At 45.7% G+C, this 21169-nt stretch overlaps 1 protein-coding gene and 1 pseudogene across 1 annotated transcript; one reads left to right on the forward strand and one right to left on the reverse strand.

Annotated features, from left to right (window-relative positions):
• Positions 1–3327: 3327 nt before the first annotated feature.
• UCP1 (uncoupling protein 1) lies at positions 3328–10309 on the reverse strand. The gene is made up of 6 exons (XM_040967137.1): positions 10184–10309; positions 9291–9486; positions 7591–7791; positions 7377–7478; positions 6029–6209; positions 3328–3442 (listed from the first exon to the last, which is right to left on the reverse strand). The coding sequence occupies exons 1-6, from the start codon at positions 10307–10309 to the stop codon at positions 3328–3330; spliced, it is 921 nt and encodes a 306-aa protein (XP_040823071.1).
• On the forward strand, positions 6865–7246 carry LOC121147253 (annotated as a pseudogene).
• Positions 10310–21169: the final 10860 nt, after the last annotated feature.

The following is a 21169-nucleotide window of genomic DNA, read 5'->3' on the forward strand; positions in this document are numbered from 1 at the left end:
GTAGCTACTTCTGCCTGCTTTTATCCCGCCCATCCCTATGTAAGTCAGCTGCGTACACAGAGCAGCTTTTCTTATTTAATCCTCTAATTGTGTCACTGTACCTAAGTTGAAAATACAGATTTTTTTAATTTTTATCATCTCAACTGCCAATTACCTGTTTAAGATAGTGAATAAGAGTAATTGGTTATGAGCAAAAATGTCCTACTGTTGAAAGAACCTACTATCTCCATCATTTGCTCATTTATACAGATAGGAATAGTTCATTCTACACTTACTCTTTTGTCTCAGTGTGTCTTGGATTCATTTAAACATTTTTACATGGGTCCATATACATATATGTTTATCTGTTTGACGTAGAAGGCCTTGCAAGAAAAAAAAATAGGGAAAAGTGCCAGGGAGGTTACACTGATTCATCCACTAAAAACCCTGCAGTTATAGCTTGCATCTTCCTCCACCTGTGACACCCATATCCCTTATGCTTGTCTGAGTCCTGGCTGCTTCACCTCCCTTCCCATGCAGCTCCCCGCTTGTGACCTGGGAAAGCAGTCAATGACAGCCCAATGTCTTGGAACCCTCCACCTGTGTGGGAGACCCAGAAGAAGCTCCTGGCTCCAGGCCCCTGGCCTCAGATCAACCTGGCTTCCACCATTGAGGCCTCTTGAGGAGTGAACTGTCAGGTGGAAGATCTTTCTGCCTCTCTTGTTTGTTTGTTTTATTTTGTTTGTTGTCCTCTTTTTTTTTTAAATTAATTTTTACTGTAAAGTCAGATATACAGAGAAGAGGAGAGACAGAAGGAAGACCCTCCGTTCGATGACTCACTACCCAAGTGACCAGTGCTGCGCTGATCCAAAGCCAGGAGCCAGGAACTTCCTCCCGGTTTCCTACATGGGTGCAGGGTCCCAACGCCTTGGGCCATCCTCTGCTGCTTCCCCAGGCTACAAGCAGGAAGCTGAATGGGAAGTGGGGCTGCCGGGATTAGAACCAGCACCCATATGGGATGCTAGCGTGTTCAAAGTGAGGACTTTAGCTGCTAGGACATAGTGCCGGGCCCTGTTTTCCTCTTTCTATAAATCTTTTTTTTTAAATGATATGACAAGGACAGTCAGAAAATTATGGCGGTGTCAACTTGGGTACAACAATCACAAGCAAAGTATTAGCATGATGAATCTAGAATATAATAAAGTTTAACATTAAATGTTATTTAGATCTACAATTATCGGTTACTGTTTTGAGATCAGTTGTGACTAAGTTTGATTAATGCCCAGAATAAATTTGATTATTTTCCACATTACCGTATGAAAATTATATGATCTTTGGTGCAAAGAAAAACATTTGATAAAAATTCTTTGGTTTAACAAATTAAAAAACGTAATTAGTTTTATTCAAGTATTTGAGATGTACCAAACATACTTAATGATAAACCATTGGGATCAATGTAACAATTTATCACCACTTCCAGAAACAAGCTATTGACCTAATACCAATGCATAACAATAAGCTGTTCCCAGTTATGAAGAAAATATCAGTAGTATAAAAGCATTGCTGCACATCAGTGGGCTCCGTAGCCCTTCCGAGGTCTGCCAGGGCCACAGATTTACAAGCAGTTCCAGGCAGTTGAGTGTTTTCTGGACTGGGACCAGTGGGCTACCCTCTCAATGCTCTGTGCATAATCATTTTGGAAGAAACAAGAATGAACTCAGTTGCTCAGACAGTTCTTCCAAAAGTTCATGGAAATGGAATTAACATTTATTTTGATGCCAAATTCTTTTTAAACCCATGCACTGTTTTCATGATACCACATTTGCCATAAACTCTGGAAAACTTTGTATGTCAAACCTTTGCTCACAGTTCGACTAACATTGCCAGTCATATGGCCAAGGCAAACAGTGGGGCAGGAAATGCATATACTCTGCTAGGAACAGGAGAGAAGTGAGTACTTGGGGAGTAAATCCAGTTGTCACAGGACATCTTTTGTGTATCATCCTAGACGGTACAGTAAGACAAATGAAAGAAAAGTTAAATTCCCAGATGACAAATGCCTACGTGAACAGTTCAGAAGATAGCATCACTGTGTGTTACAGAGTTTTGTCAATACTATCTCACTTTGCAATTGCATTAACTGAGCCAAGATCTAATGGTGCACATTTTCCCAGCCATTCAAGTGTGCCATGAACAGATAAACAGTGCTACTGCGGTGGCCAGAGGTATGCCAGCAGAAAGGCCAGCATGCACTCAAGTGGTGAGGACAAAACGGTAGGTCCAGAGATACTCTTACCCCTAACCAATAAGGAGCCATGAGATCAGGGGGACAGACCACAGGAATAAATGCCACCTGGAACTGACTCAAATCCTTGTAGAGGAAGGCCTGGGGACAGTCTGCATGCAGCCCTAATTTGGGGTGTAAATGAAGGCTGGGCGGTGTCTTAGACCTTCATCTGCACTCAGTAAGCATGGGACGGGTTACTATAGGTGATGAGAGTGACTTCACTGGAAAGATGCAATGAATCCTACTGATTTCTTCTGATTTATCCATTGTGCTACTGACCCTGTGCTCTACTCACTTTCTTGAATGACCTAAGTCCTTCTCAGTTTCCCGTCCCCAAAGGTTCTTTCAGGCTCTGTACGTGATCTTAGCCAAAAGGTCGAGAAGCGATCCTTCAAGCTCTAAAATGATTTGATTCTACGATGGAAACCATGACTATGAATCAGTAAAATTCTTTAAAAATTATTGATTCAATGTAATGTGGACTGTATAAACTTAAGAACCTGTGTTAACATTTGTAATGATTTCTGGCTATTGATTCTAAAGAACTGTGCAGGCTCTTACTTTTATATTCTGGGTGAACTCGACTCTTTCATCCAGGTAGAGATTCCAAAAGACAAACTTTGGAAGGTATTAGCAGTACTTTATTGAATATAATAGTTGGCAATGTGGTTAATAAATAGAAACTAATTTTTTATAACTTCACTTGAAAGTGTTCATGAAATGCATTCCACTCAAGTTTTCCTTTATCATCAGTTTGAAATAAAATATATAAATGTTCTTCATATTTAGTTCTACCATCCCACCCCCAACATGGCTGATCAAGTGCTGCCACTTATCTGGGTTATACGTGTGCCAGGGTGTGTTTTGTGTTCTCCCCCTTAAGGCACTCATAATAAAAGTATACTAGTTAGGTCTTGATCTTCCTCTTTAAAAGGTCAAACACTCAGTACTAAGATTGCTGAAGTTTTTAGGGTAAAATAACAGTGGACAGTGTTTTATTTCTTGATGACCTGGGCAGCAAAGATCCCCCTGGGTAGGTAGTATCATGTCCTTGTAGCTTATTATGTGGCACAGTCCACCGTCTGCCTGGACTTCATCAGTTCACGCTTCAGCTTTTCAAAGCACACAAACATAATGACATTCCACGAGGCGAGTCGCAGAAAGGAAGGTGCAAATCTAGAAAAGAACATGTCACCAGTCTGTTAGCTTTATTGAAACTCTTAAAGCTGTGGTACAGGCAATTTATGCATCTCTTATTGCCCCCTTCTCAATTAAGATGCTTTAAGATACGTAGCCCTCATCTTTTCCTCCACTGGCAAAAACTGTTTCCTACACAGCTTCAAAACGAAATCCTGAAAATCCCACCCATATAAATCCATAAGCATCTCAATTTGAAAAGTGATATCTTTCATCCACTATCTCGTACCCCAGATGCCTGTGACAGCTGGGGCCGAGTCAAGCCAAAGCCAAGAACTCGAAAACTCAGATCTGAGTTTGCCTCACGTCATGGAACCAAGCGCTTAATCCATCACTGCCATCTAGGATTCAAATCAGCAGGAAGCTGGATTGGAAGTATATAGCCGAGACTTGAACCACCCCTCTTTTAATTGGTATAGATGTTCCAAGCAGCGGTTTAACTTGCTGAGCCACAAAGCCAGCTCCTCTTGCCTTCTTTTCCAAGGGCAGAGGAAATTTTTGTTTTGTTTTGCTTTGCTTCCTGAATAAGAAGTAGAAGACAGTTAAGGGCCCAGCGTAGTACCTAGCAGCTGAAGTCCTCACCTTGAACACACCCGGATCCTATTTGGGCAGCAGTTCTAATCCATTCAGCTCCGCTTCCCACCTAGCTCTTTGATCGTGGCCTGGGAAAGCAGTTGAGGATGGCCCAAAGCTTTGGGGCCCTGCCCTTGCGTGGGAGACCTGGAAGAAGCTCCTGGCTCCTGACTTTAGATTGGCTCAGCTCTGGCTGTTGCAACCTCTTGGGGAGTGAATCAACAGAAGATCTTCCTCTCTGTCTCTCCTCTGTATATCTGACTTTACAATAAAAATTTTAAAAACTTTAAAGTAGGAGGGAGACAAATGGAGGAAGCACATGATGAATTAAGTGGATCAATTTCTGAGGCAAGAATCATTTTTCATGTCAGCATTGTCACAGAGCGTCTTAAGTTGCTGCTTGGGAATGCCAGGTGAAGCCCCGACTCTGCTAGTCCAGCTTCCAACTGATGCATCCTGGGAGGCAGCAGGTGATGGAACAAGTACCAGGGGCCCTAACATCCATGCGTGAGATTAGGATGAGGTTCCTGGTTCTTGGCATTGGCCTGACCCAGCCTTGGCTGTTAGAGGCATCTGGGGAGTGAATCAGGGGGTAGATGATATACATATATTTTTTTCACATCTGTTTGTTTGAAGGTCAGAATTACACAGAGAAAGGAAGAGACAGATCTTCCATCACTGGTTCAATTCCCATACAGCTGCAATGGCCAAGATTGGGTCAGGCTAAAGCCAACAGATTAGTTTTTCCAGATCTCCCATGTCAGTGCAGGGGCCCAAACATTTGTACCATCCACTACTGCTTTCACAGGCATATTAGCAGGGAGCTGGATCAGAAGTGGCACACTGGGACTTGAACTGGTGTGGGATGCCAGAATCACAGGCGGCAGCTTTGCCCACTATGTCACAATGCTGGGCCCTGGATGATCTCTTACTCTTATCCATGCTTGTCCCTTCAAGTAGTTGAGGATAAATAAACATGAAAACAGTGTTTCGTCCATTTTAGCAGCCCTTGTCCTAGACTCTCAAGGGTCTAAATTGGCCTCATTTTGGTTTACTTTAGGGCAATGATTTTTAAGAATTCCATCTAACTGCACAGACCTAATGACTAATTTTGAGTATGTATCTGCAGCAATGAACTCCTGGCTTGAGATCAGTTCAGCTCTGGCCATTACAGTCATTTGGAGAGGGAACCAGCAGGTGGAAGACCTCTCTTTCTGTCTCTCTCTGTGAAATCTGCCTCTCAAATAAAAATAAATGAATCTTTTTTAAAAAGTTATTGCTGAGTGATTATGGGTTCATAACTAGTGTTTAGTTAAATTTATTTCATTTGAACAAGTACAGATTAAGATTAACTTTGAAACTTTTTGTATAACATGTATGGAATATTTGTGCACAAGGCACTGCATTTATTATTTCAGCATTAGTATAACTGTTGAATATTTTACTTAAATTAGTTGTTATGTTTTCCTTAGTTCAATTAAATTGAAACTATCATTCAAGATAGTTTTCAATCTAATATACATGTGGGAGAAAATGTCATGTATTACACCATGTTAGCCTCTAGGCGAGTTTAACAATGGTCCACACTACAGAATTTTCTACATGGATTCAAATGAATTTTCTCTAGTTTTAGAACATTTAAAAAATCGAGTCCATCAAATTGAAACAGTAACAAACAAGTTGTGGTTTTCTTGGAGCCCTTCATCATGCTTTCCTCCACTTTGTGGTTCTGCCAAAAGAAGGCAAAATGCTATCCACATCTTCAAGAGATTGGGGCACTGGCTTCAGATGAGCTTCTGATCAAAGTTAGGAAGATTGTAAAAAATCACAGCTGTTGACTTTGTAAGCAATGGGGTTGATGGCTTTGTAAACAGTGCAGTGGGAAGTCAGGAGTGAGTGCACTGATCTACTAGGACTGGTGACCTGCATGTCGTGTGTTTAGACAAGACAGTATCCCCAAGCACAACATGACAGATTGAGATCTGATCTTACCCTTTGAAAAAAGCAGTCGGTCCCTCCTTAGTTAACATTGACATTGCACAGCTGGGCACACTTGTGTACTGGCCTTGGGGAGAGTTGATAAATCTGGTTTTCACCACATCCACTGGAGAGGACAGAAGCGTTGTGCAAAATCCAGCAATAAGCGCCGACAGCAAGTGGCAGGGAACGTCATCTAAAATGGATCAATAAAGATCAACATCAGACTTTGGGGAATGGGGAAGCTTGTAGTTTTGAATTATCTATTCAGATGCTTGTAAGTCTGTTGATAGCAGGTGTTCAATGTGGATTTCTTCTAAATAAAATAGTGCAAGAAAAGTTGCACTAGAAAAAAGATGGAGCATAGCACATGGCGCAGTGGGAAGATAACCTGCTTCCTCTGTGCTCTTAGGACTTTGCATAAAGCAGATGATTGGCATCTTCCACTTTAAATGAGTTGAAGTCCTGTTCAGGAGAATTTCAGTGTCTGCTTGTTAGAATATTATTTTTAGGACCCCCATCCTATGGGGCTACTTTCTTACTGAAACCAGATTGACCAGCCCCTCCTATACCTAGCTCTCTTAGAATCATTGGAATCAGGACAGGATGAAGTCCTTGTGAATTCTGTTAAACAAAGTCTTACAAAAGGCTTTTATGTTAGTATTAAAGGAGAATGATCCTCCCAGAATACAGTTGCATTATACTTTTGTGACAACAAAATTGCAACAAAAACATTGCAAAAAAATTTTTTGCAGCAAAACTTAAACTGAAGGTTTTGACGTTTTTCTGTTTCTCAAAGTATGTCTTGTTCAAAACTACTTATTAAAAGCAAAGATACCATCTGCATCGGCAGCCACTGGAAAGCTGCAGCCATGGCTCTATGCTATCCTATGATCATGGACCTCAAGGGCCACAAAGTGACCAAGAACATGAGCAAGTCACAGCACAGCCACCAGTGGCGCCTGACCAAGCACATCAAGCAGATGCGGGACATGATTCGGGAGCTTTGCCCCCTATGAGCGCCACACCATGGAGGTGCTCAAGGTCTCCAAAGATAAATGGGCCCTCAAGTTCATCAAGAAGAGGGTGGGAAAAAACATCCAGGCCAAGATGAAGCGGGAGGAGCTGAAGAGTGTCCTGGGTGCCATGAGGAAGGCAACCCCTCCAGAAGGACTGAGCATTGCTATGCTAACCCCCTTTTGCGATAAACCTCTCTGGGGCCTCAAAAAATAAAAAATAGAAAAAGCAAGGTCTATTAGACTAAAGAGTCAATTGTCAATTAATTAACAATCAATATAACGAAGTAGAAACTTCCAGGCAAATTTGTAAAGGTGCTTTTTTTTAGTATTAATCAAGGAGTTACCTGCTAGTATGTCATTTCTCACAAGGGCCCCCTTCATTAGGTCGTAGGTTACGAGCTCTGTACAATTAATGATAATATTCCTTAACAGATTAGGAGTAGTCCCTGGGGGAGAGGGAGGAGAGAGAAGAAAACATTGGGTAACTCCACGAAGGAAAAGGTGCTAGTTGAACAATTGTGCTCTCATGATTATAAAGCTTCCTGGGAGGTGAGTTACCTTTCCACAGTGTGGACAAGCTCTCAGTTGTGGCTATAATTCTGTAAGCATTGTAAGTCCCCGTGTAGCGAGGTTTGAGACCATGCAGGTGGCTCTGCGCCTGGAGTCGGACTTTCACAACCTCTGTGGGTTGCCCGATGAACACGGCCACTCCTCCAGTTGTTAGACCAGCACAGATCTTGCTTCTTAAACTTGGTGTTGCTTTGCAGAAAGAAAAATATTTATTCAGCAGAAAATTGTCAAAATCCAGGATGTGTTCTTAAGTCTCTTCATTTTTAGGTGACTGTGTCTTGGTATTCTTAAATCATTTCTACTTTCCTAGTGCTGGCCCATGTACTGATCATGTACTAAGGATGTGCCAGATTACAGAATGGCTAGAAAACCAATTTTTTTTTAATGGAGACTTTCAGGAAAAAAAATAAAAACACGGTGTCTAAACAGCAGTTTATGGGATGGGGGTTGTGGCACAGTATGTTAAACCAACTCTTGCAATGCTGGGTTCTCACACCCAAGTGCTAGCTTGAGTCCTTGCTCTTTGCTGCTTCTAATGCTCTCCTCTGCGAAGTGTAAAGTTGTCTGTGCCTGGCTCCTTCCTGGCCGCCTTTCCCATATGCCCTGCCTCCTTGTCTTCTCCCCACTCTGAGCTTTGTTCAGGAGCTCCCATTGACCTCTTCAGACTCAATCCTGACCTTAAGCCTGAAGGAAACCTTGCATGGCCAAACCCGTATAGTGAGTTGAGCGCGTCTGTGCAGTGTGCTCAGCACCTTGCCGTGACTGCTCCACAGTGGTCATCCACTGACCCCTCGGCGACTCAGAGCTGTGTGCTCCTGTCTAGAGCACTTGTAACAGCTTCTAGCATGCAGCAGTTCAATGATGCTTAACAAATTAATGGAAGTAATCTAACAGATTACTGCCCCAAAACAAGTGCCTAATTGGGGATTTAAGTACATGACAACTGGCTAGAATTGTCAACTGAAGAAGAAAGCCACCTACATGGGCAGCTGCATATCTTTGTATCCCTTTCCTCGCTACATCTAGAATCATCCAGATTCTATCACCACTCTGAAAGTACTTGTGAAGATAAATTTATTGGTTCGTGTAAACTATGTTTATGAATTATCTCAGAATATTGGAGTAGTCCAAAGTTACTCAAAGGAGAAACAATGAAATCTACCAAGGGAGTGACTGAAATATTGGCCTGTCCACCAGCATGTCTCCCCGGTTTGCACCACATGCAAGTGCCTCTGATCTTTATGCCTGTGCATCACTTAGCATCTGTGATGCTCAGGTCAGGCTTCCTAGGGCAGAGTGAGCTGCGCACAGACTCACCTGCAGAGTGCAGGGGTCACTGAAGTGCAGCGGCCGAGAGCTAGGGCCTGAGGCCGTGGCTCTGCCCATCTCCAGCCTGTGAACACCAGTTAAAATATAGTTTATAGACATCCACACAGAGGTCCAAGTTAGGCACAAAACGCCCATGACCAACTGGGTGATCCTTATAGAGGCTGGCATGTAAAAACATAACTTGTATATATACTTTCTGTGCACAGTGGACTAGGATTTAAGGGAAGGGAAAGGGTTCAATCCCGGGAGATTTTCCTGCTTGCTTTCGGGAAGGCTGTGGCCCCATCGTAGCCAGCTTTCACTTTGACCTGGTGCACTTGAACCCAGCCAGCCTCCCAACAACATCCCGGGTGGCTTACCTTCCTCCCCTCCCCAGAACTCCTGCACTGTGTCGTAGAGGCCAATCCTGAGCGAGGCGAAGCTGATCTGTCTCTGGAGGCCGGCAGGCAGCCCGCTGTAGAGCTTCAGCGGCCCTTCCGTTTTTGCCAGTGTGGTGATGGTACCCAGAACACCTTTGTACCTGATGCCGCTGGTGGTCTGACACTCACCTTGGATCTGGAAACGAGAAAGGTGAGGAAGGGAGGAAAGCAAACACGGAAAGGGAGGCTCTTGTGCCATGAGGACGCAAGATCAGCATCTGGGGGAACCTCAAAACAAAGCTTGGTATGCTGTTTGCAGTTTCCCTTCTCAGCAAAGCCTGCCACTATTCTGTGCAGTGGGGTATGTGTGTGTGTGTGTGTGTGTGTGTGTGTGTGTGTGTGTGTGTGTGTGTGTGTGTATTCAGGGAGAAAGAAGGAGAGAAAAAGAATAAAGTGGGAGGAGAGAGAGAGAAGGAGTTTGAATGTGGACGTGGGGGCAATCCACAGGTTGCACTTCCTTCTTCCCTGTTGGGATCCCCTAGGGCAGTAGGATAGGGACTTTCCCTGCAAGAAACACAGAGAGCCTAGCTTAGAGACACACAGCCCAGCTTCTGGAACAGCCAGCACATGGTAGCTTTGGAAGGGTCTGGCGATAATAACATCAGATCCTCATCCTCAGGTCTTGTGAACCTGAAGTTACTTAGGGAAAAAGTTCCAGTTTCCCACTCTAGAGCACCTAGTCCTGGGTCAACGCCACGCTGTATGTTAGAGCGGCAACCTGCTCCATCTAACCGAGAAAGGGTGGTTACACCAAATCCTGGCGCCAAAGGGACGAACATAGCAGATGTCCCCCCAGCGTCCTAGGGCGCTTCACCATCCTCTTCTGCTTTTACCTGTAGGCGGACTTTAGCTGTGTCCAGGGGAAAGGTGATCACATCCGCCAGGCAGGCCGCCACTCCCGCTGAGAAGATCTTGACCCCCATGGTGGGGGCCACGTCCGTGGCTGTGGTGCCCACCATCTTTGCTCAGCGAGGGAGGCGCAGGTACAAGAAGCCAACAACTCCAATCTCCTGAAGATGTTAACTTTCCCGCCTTCTCACCCAACTCCAGCTCGGGCAGCAAACCTGCCGTCTCTGACCTCAGGAACAGCCACCAGGGAGGCTTCAGTCCAGAGATGGAGGGTGCAGGCGGAGCACAGCAGTGTGATTGCCTACCCACCCTCGTGCCTGGAGCACCTGCTATGCCCTGGCTGGCGAGCCCCACTGTGCCCCTGCCTTCCCCGGTGACCTTTATAGCCTGGCCACTCGAGGGCTGAGCCAGGCTAGGGCTCAGAAGGCTTGCGTGTGGGAACTAGCAGGGGCGTGCCCACGGGCGCCGTTGATCAGCGCCTGGGTGGCCGCCTTGCATTCCCTAAGGCCCTTGCCCAGCATTCCGCTGTCCGCCTCCTGCTTCTGCGGGCCAGGAGGGTGAACCAGCCCACGCGGAATCTGCCAGCCCTCTCCAGCGAAGCAAGCTGGGGACTCCCTGAGCAGGATCTAGAGCCCCTGGCAGAGGTCCCACCTGCGGAGCCAGAGTTGTCCCAGAAGAGGCAGACATAGGGAGGGGGCGCTGCTCTGTCCCTCTGACACCTTGGGCCCCTTGGAGCCTTCTTGCTTCCCTTTCCTCTCCTTTCAGTGTCTCACCCTCCCCGCTCCTGATTGCTTTCCAACCACCAAAATTCAGACTGAGAAAAATCCCACGCAAGGAACTAAACCACATTTAGAACTTTATAGAGAAAAAATCTGTTTGATCACTTTCCTAGGAAGAGATCAAATGAGATCACAGACATGCTAGAAAGCAATAATCAATGGCTAAAACAGTGTCATCCACTCCTTGGAACTCCATTTTAGAGGGTGTAGTGAAAAGGACAGGGCAGGCTGCCCAGCTCAGTACAGCTACGCTGCCCACCAGTGCCCTGCCCTGAGAAAGCCAATTGCCTTATACATTTTGTTTCCAATTGAGGGAAACATTGCAGTAGGCATCTCCACTCTGAAATAAAAGGATTCCCAATGAAACTGTTAAATAGACCTTGACGATTTGATCAGATCATTTAACCATTGCCCATACCTACAATACCATGACACATTTAAGTAGCAGAATGTTAAACTTGTAACTGTGACCAGAGAATGATACGATTCTGATAGTATGGGGGAAATAGTGGGAGGGGAATATGGAGAGGAAGAAAGGGGAGGGGAAGGGAGGAATCCCTATAGCTACAAAGCTGTATCATGGAAAATATTTCTTAAAGATATATATATTCTCCCAGGTTGCTATAGTCCTGCCACCTGCAGTGATGTTCAATGTGCGTTTGCTGTGGGAAGAACTTCTTCTATATCTGGACACATATTTAAGTGTTTATTTCTTCATTTTTAAGTTCTTACAGCTTCTTAAAATCAGACTAAACCTAGGCAGGTCAGCTACTTCTCTGGGTCATAGTCTATGTAATTTAATGATGATGAGAACCTGGGATGTGCAAGCCATACTACTGGCCTCTACAAATCCAAGAAGCAGCAGAAGTCAAATGTATCACAGAAGGAGACTTGAGAAGCCACAGGCCAAGATTCTAGAAATGGGTCAGGATTCCAAGGCATAAGTTGACCTCAGCTCCGCATCCAGGCTCTGGAAAGTGGGAGAAAGTTTGCCTCAGGTTGGAGGGCACAGTAGGGAAAGGGTGGCACCCTCAACATGGCCTTGCTGCCCTTGTGGCCCAGAGAGAGGGTGGAGGGTAAAGGCTAGTTCAGTGTGAACAAAGGTAGCTGGCTTTTTGTGGCACAGCAGGGAAGTGACGTCAAGTTCTGCTGCACTCAACCCCTGTGGCATAGTGACACAGACAGCAGGAGGCCTATGTTCCAATTCACCAGAGATGATCACAGATGGCATGTGGCCAAATTACTTGATTTCCCTGAACTTCAAATAAATTGTCCTGTATTGTAAGCTTATTTTTATATTCTTGTTCCTAAATACCAGATATGTGTAATCCTCATAATCCAGGGGAAGGTTTATCTATTGCATGTACTTAATGGACATTTATATGCCTTTGAATAAGTGCCACTCTTCTAAGCCTTAATGAATTTTAACACTTTAGTCATCACAGCTCTCTAAGTCATATGCCATTGTGATCCGCACTTCATGAATGAGGAAATCATGGATGCTCAGAGAAGCAACTTCTGATAGGTCCATAGCCAGAAAACAATACACTTGGGACCTGGCTATTCTCTAGACTCTCCAATCCTAGATGACAACCCAATTGCCTTCCCAATTGACCTGACCCTCCCTGTGGTTTGGAGATGTGTACCAGCAAGCTGTGATAATAGAGCTTTTCAATAAATGCTATCCAATGTTAAAGAGCACAGAATAGATACATCTCACATGTGACTTGTAAATATTATTAAGGAGCTTACAGAGACAATGCAAATAGCACCTTTAGTTGACAAGGCACCCAATTGTTCATCCTCAATAGAACCTGCTAAGAGAGAACATGAAAGGGAGATCTGAGGTCTATAGAGCTGGGGATCCAGCAAGGAAAGGGGTCAGAGATGGAAAGGGGGCTGAGAGAACAGGACATGGCTGTCATCAGCTGCTTGAAGGCACATCCACAGTCAGGGTTAGGTTTGCTTCACGCTCGTTTGGAGGAGTGAGAGCTACAGGAGCATGGGGTAGATACAGACTCCTGGTCAACGTGATCTGGCTGGGATGCCACTTTGAGGAGGAGCAATCGTTGCATGTATCCCATTTCAGGTACTTTGCTGTAATATGAATTCAGAGCAGCAGATTTAGTCTCAGGAAGATGCAGGCATGAGTCTGAACTCAGAGATACTTCTTGGAATTTCTTTCAACTTCTGTTTTCCTGTCTATAAAATGAGGGAAATAATTATAATTAAGGAAGGATGGCAACATTGTGGTGTAGTGGGTAAAGCTTGCAACACCGGCATACCATAGCAGGCACAAGTTTGAGTCCCACCTCCTCTACTTGGAAGATGGTTCAAGTCCTTGGGTCCCTGTACCCATGAAGGGAATCTGATGTAGTTCCTGGCTCCTGACTTCAGCCTGGCCTAACTCTGGTTGTTGGGACTATTGGGAGTGAATATGCTGATGAAAGATTCTCTGTGTGTATGTATGATTGTCTCCCTCTTTAGATCCCTTAAAAATTAACTATAATTATAAATTTGGTTTGTATTGTTGAAGGGAACTAAAACACTGAACTGGGGCTCTACCAATAGGTGTGAGGATCCCTTCAGCCCTCGAGGTGCTGTAAGCCCCTGACTCTGTAACTCCTGGGCTCCCCACCAGGGATGCACCTATTACATGGCTGAGGCAAACATCAGCTTCTAGATGTTTCTGTTGATATCAGGTGTGGCATGAAGGTGACAGTAGGGCCGTGAAGGTGAGAACCAGTTCCACGCCTCCTGCTGGGCCCCTGTTCAGATGAGGTTGGAGGTCACAGCCATTCCACTGCCTTCTCTTTCTGTTGTCCTTCCTTTTCCTAACCTTCAGGACAAAGGACAATTTGCCAAGCCGTGTGTCCTGCCTGCCTGAAAGAGAGTATTGGCCAAAGTTGAAGGATTACAACACTAGTGTGAACGTGACAGGCACTGGGGGAAGGAGCAGAGTCCAGATGAGGTTACAGCAGAAGCCTTCCCTGGGGTGTCTGCAGCTGTCCCCAGGGGACAGGCCAGAACCAGGAGCAAACACTCTCCTGTGACCAGCTACTGATCCTGATCACCTGGGAGGAAGGAGACCCAGACACCACAGGAAAGATGCACTGATTTGATTAGCAGCATAGCAGAACAGGCGATAGAAAGCAAGGAAATCACTACTGCATTCACTGTGGTTTTGAGCTGTCGGAAACGAAGCAGAAAGCAAGAAATCTTCCTAAGAAAACATGGCATCTCCACACTGAGCTAGAGGAGAAGGCCGGGAAAGGGCAGGCAGGTGTGTGAACCTGCCAACCGGCAGACATTCATGGAATAATTATTTATGCAATGAAGGGTGCAAATATTGTACTAAATGTGAGTAGATTATTGGTATTCTTAGAGTGGCCTCTCTCTTGCACATTTACCTCTGCAGATAAAAACGATGTGTACATTTCACAGATGAGGGAAATAAGCTTCATTCCCATTCATTTCCCACAATCTCTCAGTCACTCTCCAGGAGGGTTTTCCCAGGCTAGAGTTCAGTCGCTTGGAGGTTAGTTCCACTTAGAGGTTGCCCTGTAGCAGCAGTCTACAACCCTTGTTTTGGGGCCTTTGCCTTGTTGAGTCTTGCCTTCTTTGTTAAGGTTCTTGACTTATTTCACTTTTCCTGGTAGGAAGCAAAGGGAATGGGCATGTGGGATGTTTCTCCACTGGGAAGGTATTCTTGGAGTAATTATGCAATGAATGCATAATTCTATGTACATTTATTGAGCATCCACTCTATTAAAATCTTCAAAGAAGGACACATGAATAGATGATTATGGTTCCCTTTGGTGTAAAGATGTAGCCAAGTGTTTGGGGACCAGAGGATAAAAGTATCTGACCCTGAGTACAAGCATATTGGGGCCTTCCTGAAGAAGGAGCAGGCAGATCCAAGTGGGGAACAGTGGGGAGGAGCCAATCCGGGCAGGGGACAGGAGCATGGAAATGAGGAGCAAGACCGTGGCAAGGCACAAGGTCATGTGACACTGCACAGACCTGGAGCTGAGGCACAGCAGAGCTATGTTCTGACAACTCCAAGCTCAGGGGCACGTTTTGGTCTGTGAAAGGCCAGGGAGAGCAGGAGGTCAGACTTGGGCTTCGGGGAGAATGGCAAAAGCAGAGTCCTGGATCTTATTATTTCACATGGAAGAAGCAGGTTTCAGAAAGGGAAATGGCAAAGTGAATTTTGTGTTTTGGACAGATTTATATGGCTTTGGGTGGAAGTCTTGAGGACTGTGAGAAAGAGACCTGCCCCTGGCCCCTGGCCACATGCCAGCTCTCCTTGCAATTCCTTGTCTGGTGGTACCGTCACTGCAGGCTGTCTTCATCTTTCCATTGTGTTCCCCCTAGCTGTGTGTGCATCCAAACAGCCCCTTTTTGCAAGGATATTGGATCATGTCGTATTGGATCAGGGCTCATCCTCACGCCCTCATACTAACGGAACTAATCATTCCTGCCATAAGCTTGTCCCCTATACAGCCACATTGTAAGGTTGTCTTCAACAAAGGGATGAGGCAGGAGCACCATCCAGAACAGGTGCCAAGGCCCCTTTTGGCCATGAGTTCATCCTGGTCATCCTGGGCTTAAGAAAGAAGGAAAAGACTAATGACCGTGGAAGAAACAGGTGCCAAGGAAAACATGATTCTTCTGAATTCAGGAGAAAATCTGAGGAGAGCAGGGCAGCCTGTTAAACTCAGGGTAAAAAAAAAAACCCAATAGTTTCTGAAAAAAGCAGGAGCAAGACCAAAGAGTCATCACGCCTTGGTGAAAACTAAGACAATGAGATGCCAGTGAGTTGAGAGGGGAAAAGAGCTTGGAGAAATGAGATAGAAACACACAAAACATGAACATCTCAGAAGGCAAATGAAGTACAATTTGGTGAAAGAAACACAACTGGAGGCTGGCAGTGTGGTGCAGAGGGATAAGCTGCCTCCTGCAGTGGTGGCATCCCATCTCAGAGCAGCGGCTTCCAATCCAGGTACCTGCTAACGTGCCTGAAAAAACAACAGAAAGTACTTCAAGCTCTTGAGTCCCATCTGCCCACTTAGGCAACCCAGACTGAGAGCCTGGGTCCTGACTTCGTCAAGGCCCCGTCACTGTGGGCAGTTGAAGAACGAACCAGGGTACGAAGAGCCTGTCTCCCTGTGTTCTTGCTCTCCCTCTATGGCTCTGCCTTTCAAATAGTTCAGTAAACCTTCACAGAGCCAAAGAAAAAGCATTTACAGAGACTAGTTGGTATTTAACAGTATTGTTTTATGGACTTTTCCTTGCTGTATCTCTTCCTTTCCCTTCCTCTTGTTCAAGCAGGGACCTGTCTCGTTGTTCTAGGAGACATTAGGAGTGGCAGGAAGGCAAGGCTGGCCCTGCTGAGGAAGTTCCCTGACTGGTAGGACTGATACACAGCGCACGGCATTCTGCACAGTGGACCCCACTATGGGCACCTCTGACCCTACTCCCATTTTGTGTTGTGACTGCTCCTTGATCTTGCTCTGACTTTGGTTTGTTTTCAGAAGTGGACACTGCATTGACTGCTTCAATGATAACTGTTTTCCCAGTAGCAGAGATGTCCGCCTAGGCTGAGAAGCATCCTCTGTGTGCACGCCATCTTTTTATGGTTTGCTGGTTCAGCTGCCACCAGCTCCGTGTAACAGGCAGAGCACAACACATGGACCCACTTACTAGCGGTACATGAAGCTGTCTTTTCTTCAGATTCTGTGGTTTGAAGTAAATGGTGCAACTCCAGTCAAGATAATCTGTTAATAAGGTGCCATGCTGAAGTGCAATGAAAGAGTTTGTTGTATCCCACTCAGAACCCTAACGAAGAAAAGAGAGAAGACAGAACGGGTCAACCAACCATCTCAGCTACGATGGACTATGTCAATCAGTGGATTTTTCAAAGACCTCATAGTGCTTGGAGTGGCAAGATTGACAGCGATTCGTAACTGTTGCAATATCAAAACCACTTGAGCAAGAACCTCAGAGTATGCCCTGCACCCGGGACTTGGGGAGGGTGGGAAATTGGGTGGGCCTTCTCCCTTATAATACCCCCCTTTTAAACATGAAGGTAACAATATGGAAAACATACTAGTATTATCCACTTTCCTGTAGCCCTTGAACCTTCTTACTCTAACTAAGTATGTAAAGAATGTCAAAATAAATTTTATTAATTAAGAAAAAAAAGAGTTTGTTGTATCTTAACAGTCACAGGGCAAGCTTGAATGTTTTGCTTCAAAGATGAAAAAATACTGGAATGCCCTAAGTGTTGGTTTAAAGCGTATAGAAATGCTTACCGAGGTGAACGAATCAGCGCTCATGGAACAACAGTGCTTTGCATGCAAAAGTTTAGCCTTGAATCCCCCTTGAAGTTTTCAAGGATTCCAAAACCATCATGTGGGCATGGATTTTGTTCATAAACTAATATACAGCAAAAATAAATAGTCTCAAAAAAGTTTTACACCTGTCCAGGAAAGTTATTCAACCAAAAGCTGTCTTTAAGACACTCAGGGAATAAAGTTGGAATGAATTTGCCATGTTAAAGTTTCCATTAATCAAAAATCAACTGAATGCCCACTGTTTTGTTAATCTGACATTTACTAACTAAAATTGTAAAAGAAGATTTATTACTTACTGGAAAGTTGGCATTACAGAGAGGCAGAGACAAAGAGAAGAAGATGTTCAGTTCCCAAATGGCTACAACAGCTGGAGCTGAGCCAAGTGGAAGCCAGGAACCGGGAGCAGCTCTGTGTCTCCCGCATGGGCACAGGGACCCAAGCACTTGGGCCATCTTCCATTGCTTTCCCAGGGCCGCTATCAGGGAGTTTTACTGGAAATGGAGCAGCCAGGACTCGAACTGGTGTCAGTATGGGATGCCAGTATAGAAAGTAGTATCTTGGGCCCAGCGGCATGGCCTAGTGGCTAAAGTCCTCACCCTGAACACGCCGGGAATCCCATATGGTCACCGGTTCTAATTCCAGCTGCTCCACCTTCCATCTAACTCCCTGCTTGTGGCCTGGGAGGGCAGTCAAGGACAGCCCAAAGCCTTGGGACCCTGCACCTGCGTGGGAGACCTGGAAGAAGTTCCTGGCTCCTGGCTTCAGATTAACGCAGCACTGGCTGTTGCGGTCACTTGGAGAGTGAATCATCGGATGGAGGGTCTTCCTCTCTATCTCTCCTCCTCTCTGTATATCTGACTTTCCAACAAAAATAAATAAACCTTTAAAAAAAAAAAAGAAAATAGTGTCTTAGCCCACTACACCACAATGCATGTTCCCATTAATGAATCTTAAATTATAAAAACTTAAACATTTTTGTCAAGTAAAAAATGGGGTAGCTAGAATATGAAAGGATTGTCAGGGAACATTAAAGTCAGTTAAATCATCACTCTTCCTTGGACACACATCTGAATTGTTTCCATGTCTTTGCTATTGCAGGTTGTGCTGCTGCAAATATAGGATTACAGATCCCCTTCTCATATGCAGATTTCACTTCTTTTGCGTATATTCCTAGGAGCGGGGTAGCTGGGTCATATGGCAGGTTTATTTGCAATTTTCCAAGCACTCTCCATACTGATTTCTACAGTGGTTGTAGTGGCCTACACTCCCACCAGCAGTGAAGGAGGGTACCTTTCTCCCCACAACCACGCCAGCAGGTGTTGTTAGTTGAGCTCTGAATGTAGGCCAGACTCACTGGAGTTAGGTGGTACCTCACTGTGGTTTTTATTTGTATCTCTCTGATGGCTAGGGAGCCTGAGCACCTTTTCATATGTCAGAAGAAGAGTGGTTAAAGAAACTGTGGTACATCTACTCCATGGAATATTATTCAGCTATTAAGAAGATGTATTATTATTGAAATAGTCAAAGTTAAAGGATATTATCAAGTACACCTTTCTGTTAGCAATAGCAGGCCAAAGGGGGCAGCGAGACAAAGAAAGACAAGACAGAGATGAAGGGTTGGTGATCGCTGTACCCACGGAGCATCAAGGGAAATAAAGCCAAGGAGGACCCAAGTACATCTGAGATTTGTGGGGTTTCTGCTCCCTCATGCTTGTCCTGCTAGGACGCTGTAGAAGGACCTGGTTTCCTCCGAGGTTCCAGAGCCAGCTGACCTGTCTGGACCAGGGCATTTGTCAGGGAGACCGTCTGACCTCCTGGGTGCACCAGTCTGTCCGTGAGGCAGAGATCATGCATCGCAGGCAGAACAGGAGGGGGAGGCTGTAACACTTGAGCTCCAAATGGTGTGGCAATTGTTGCTAAGTTTAAAAAATCCTTTGGGGATTTGCACTAGAACTTCCCCAGTAAGCGCTACCACTGCGACCTTGGAGAAAGGGTCAGAGCGCTTTGTGTTCCTGCGGAGGGACTAGCACCACTCGGTGTGAGGGTGGTCCTTGCCCCAACACCTTCATAACACTCTCCCTTGGACATTAGATGTTCTAACTTTAGGTTTGCTTCTCAGTTATTCTGCCCTCACTTTATCAATCTACTTGCCTCACCTGTGCAAGTGCTACCTTCTCTCTCTCTCTTTTTAAAGATTTATTTATTTTTATTGAGGTCAGATATACAGAAAGAAGGAGAGACAGAGAGAAAGATCTTCCGTCCGATGGTCCACTCCCCAAGCGGCCGCAACAGCTGGAGCTGAGTCAATCCAAAGCCAGGAGCCAGGAGCTTCTTCCAGGTCTCCCACGCAGGTGCAAGGTCCCAAGGCTTTGGGCCATCCTTGACTGCTTTTCCAGGCCACAAGCAGGGAGTTGGATGGGAAGTAGGGTCGCTGGGATTAGAACCGGTGACCATATGGGATTCCAGGTCATGCAAGGTGAGGACTTTAACCACTAGGCTATCACGCCAGGTCCGCAAGTTTTACATTCTCTTAATCATTATGGCTTTAAAACAAGATCTGGTTGGATCTTGCAAGCTAATCCTTTGCCTGTGGCACCCACATCCCCATGTGGGCCCAGCTGGCTGGCTGCTCCACTTCCGATCCAGGTCCTGCTGGTGTTTATGGGAAAGCAGTGGAGTATGATTCAAGCCCTTGGGCTCCTGCATCCATGTTGGAGACCTGGAATAAGCTCCTGGCTCCTGGCTTCAGACTGACTCAGCTCTGACAATTGTAGCCATTTGGGAAGTGAACCAGCAAATGCAAGATCCCTCTGTCTCTCCTTTTCTCTCTGTGACTCTCAAGTAAAATAAACAAATCTTTAAAATATTATTTGATATTCAGTAGTTCTACAACCCTCCTCTTTAAGCTGCCTTGGTAATGTCTTTACTGCTAATGTGGAACCTGGCAGGAAGCAGTGATGGCTCAGATAATTGGGCAGATGTAGATGGGGGTTCCAGGAGGGGCTCAGGACTTTCTAAGCAGAGACCGCGAGGTCCTGGGCGATAGAGTGTGGTCTGGCTGTACAGGGCGGGGCCCTTCAGGAACAGCGTGCTGAGCAGGTGCACAAGGCAGGAACCAAGTGCAGCCTGAAGACCGAGAGCTTGGATGGCCCTGGGACTGGTCTGTGATGGAGTACCTAAGAACAAGCAGAGAGATCAGGTCCCCCAGGCCAGGGCGGCCCACAGGCTCAGCTTTGTTGAGCGATCTTGCTGAATTCCTTTCCTTTTCTTAGGAACCAGAGGGCTCACTGCCTTCCCCAGGGCAGTATTCTGACTCATGGGAGTTCCCCTGGCAGCTGTGGCTAGTGCCAAAGCAGGCCAAGGGGACAGAGACGGGGCAGGACACAGAGCATAGCAGAATGTGTACTTCTCTCCATCCAGGGCTCCGGTGACCTGCTCTGTGTCGGCTGACTCCCCCCATGCCTGCCACCAAGCTGTCAGAGTCAAGAAATTAAAGTGGGCCATGGTCTCCATTCCTGCTTCTAAATGCTCAGTCTGAAGAGGGAGAGCCACTAAACATGTGCAAGAGTGAGCAGGGGACGGCTGCACGTGCTGATACCCAGCTCAGTTGGCACTGTCCATCCTGCCCTCAGTACCTTGGGACAAGCCGCAGCCAAAGGCATCACTCAGAACACAGTGAACTCTACTAATGGCTTGCTTTCTCTTCTTTCCTTTCTTCCTTTCTTCCTTCCTTCCTTCCTTCCTTCCTTCCTTTTTTCCTTTCTTCCTTCCTTCCTTCCTTCCTTCCTTCCTTTCTTCCTTCTTTCCTTCCTTCTTTCCTTTGTGAATAAGC

The sequence above is a fragment of the Ochotona curzoniae genome, unplaced genomic scaffold, assembly GCF_017591425.1.
Source record: "Ochotona curzoniae isolate NIBS_2020 unplaced genomic scaffold, NIBS_Ocur_1.0 scaffold_4506, whole genome shotgun sequence".
Classification (NCBI taxonomy): Eukaryota; Metazoa; Chordata; class Mammalia; order Lagomorpha; family Ochotonidae; genus Ochotona; species Ochotona curzoniae.

What these genes read in the sequence shown, in the direction of transcription:
- UCP1 (XM_040967137.1), bottom strand. Translation starts at nt 10,309, where the DNA reads ATGGTGGGCACCACAGCCACGGACGTGGCCCCCACCATGGGGGTCAAG. An exon ending in CAGCTAAAGTCCGCCTACAG is followed by an intron (nt 9,487 to 10,183) that starts GTAAAAGCAGAA and finishes TCTCGTTTCCAG; the next exon opens with ATCCAAGGTGAGTGTCAGAC. An exon ending in CTTGTCCACACTGTGGAAAG is followed by an intron (nt 7,479 to 7,590) that starts GTAACTCACCTC and finishes CCTCTCCCCCAG; the next exon opens with GGACTACTCCTAATCTGTTA.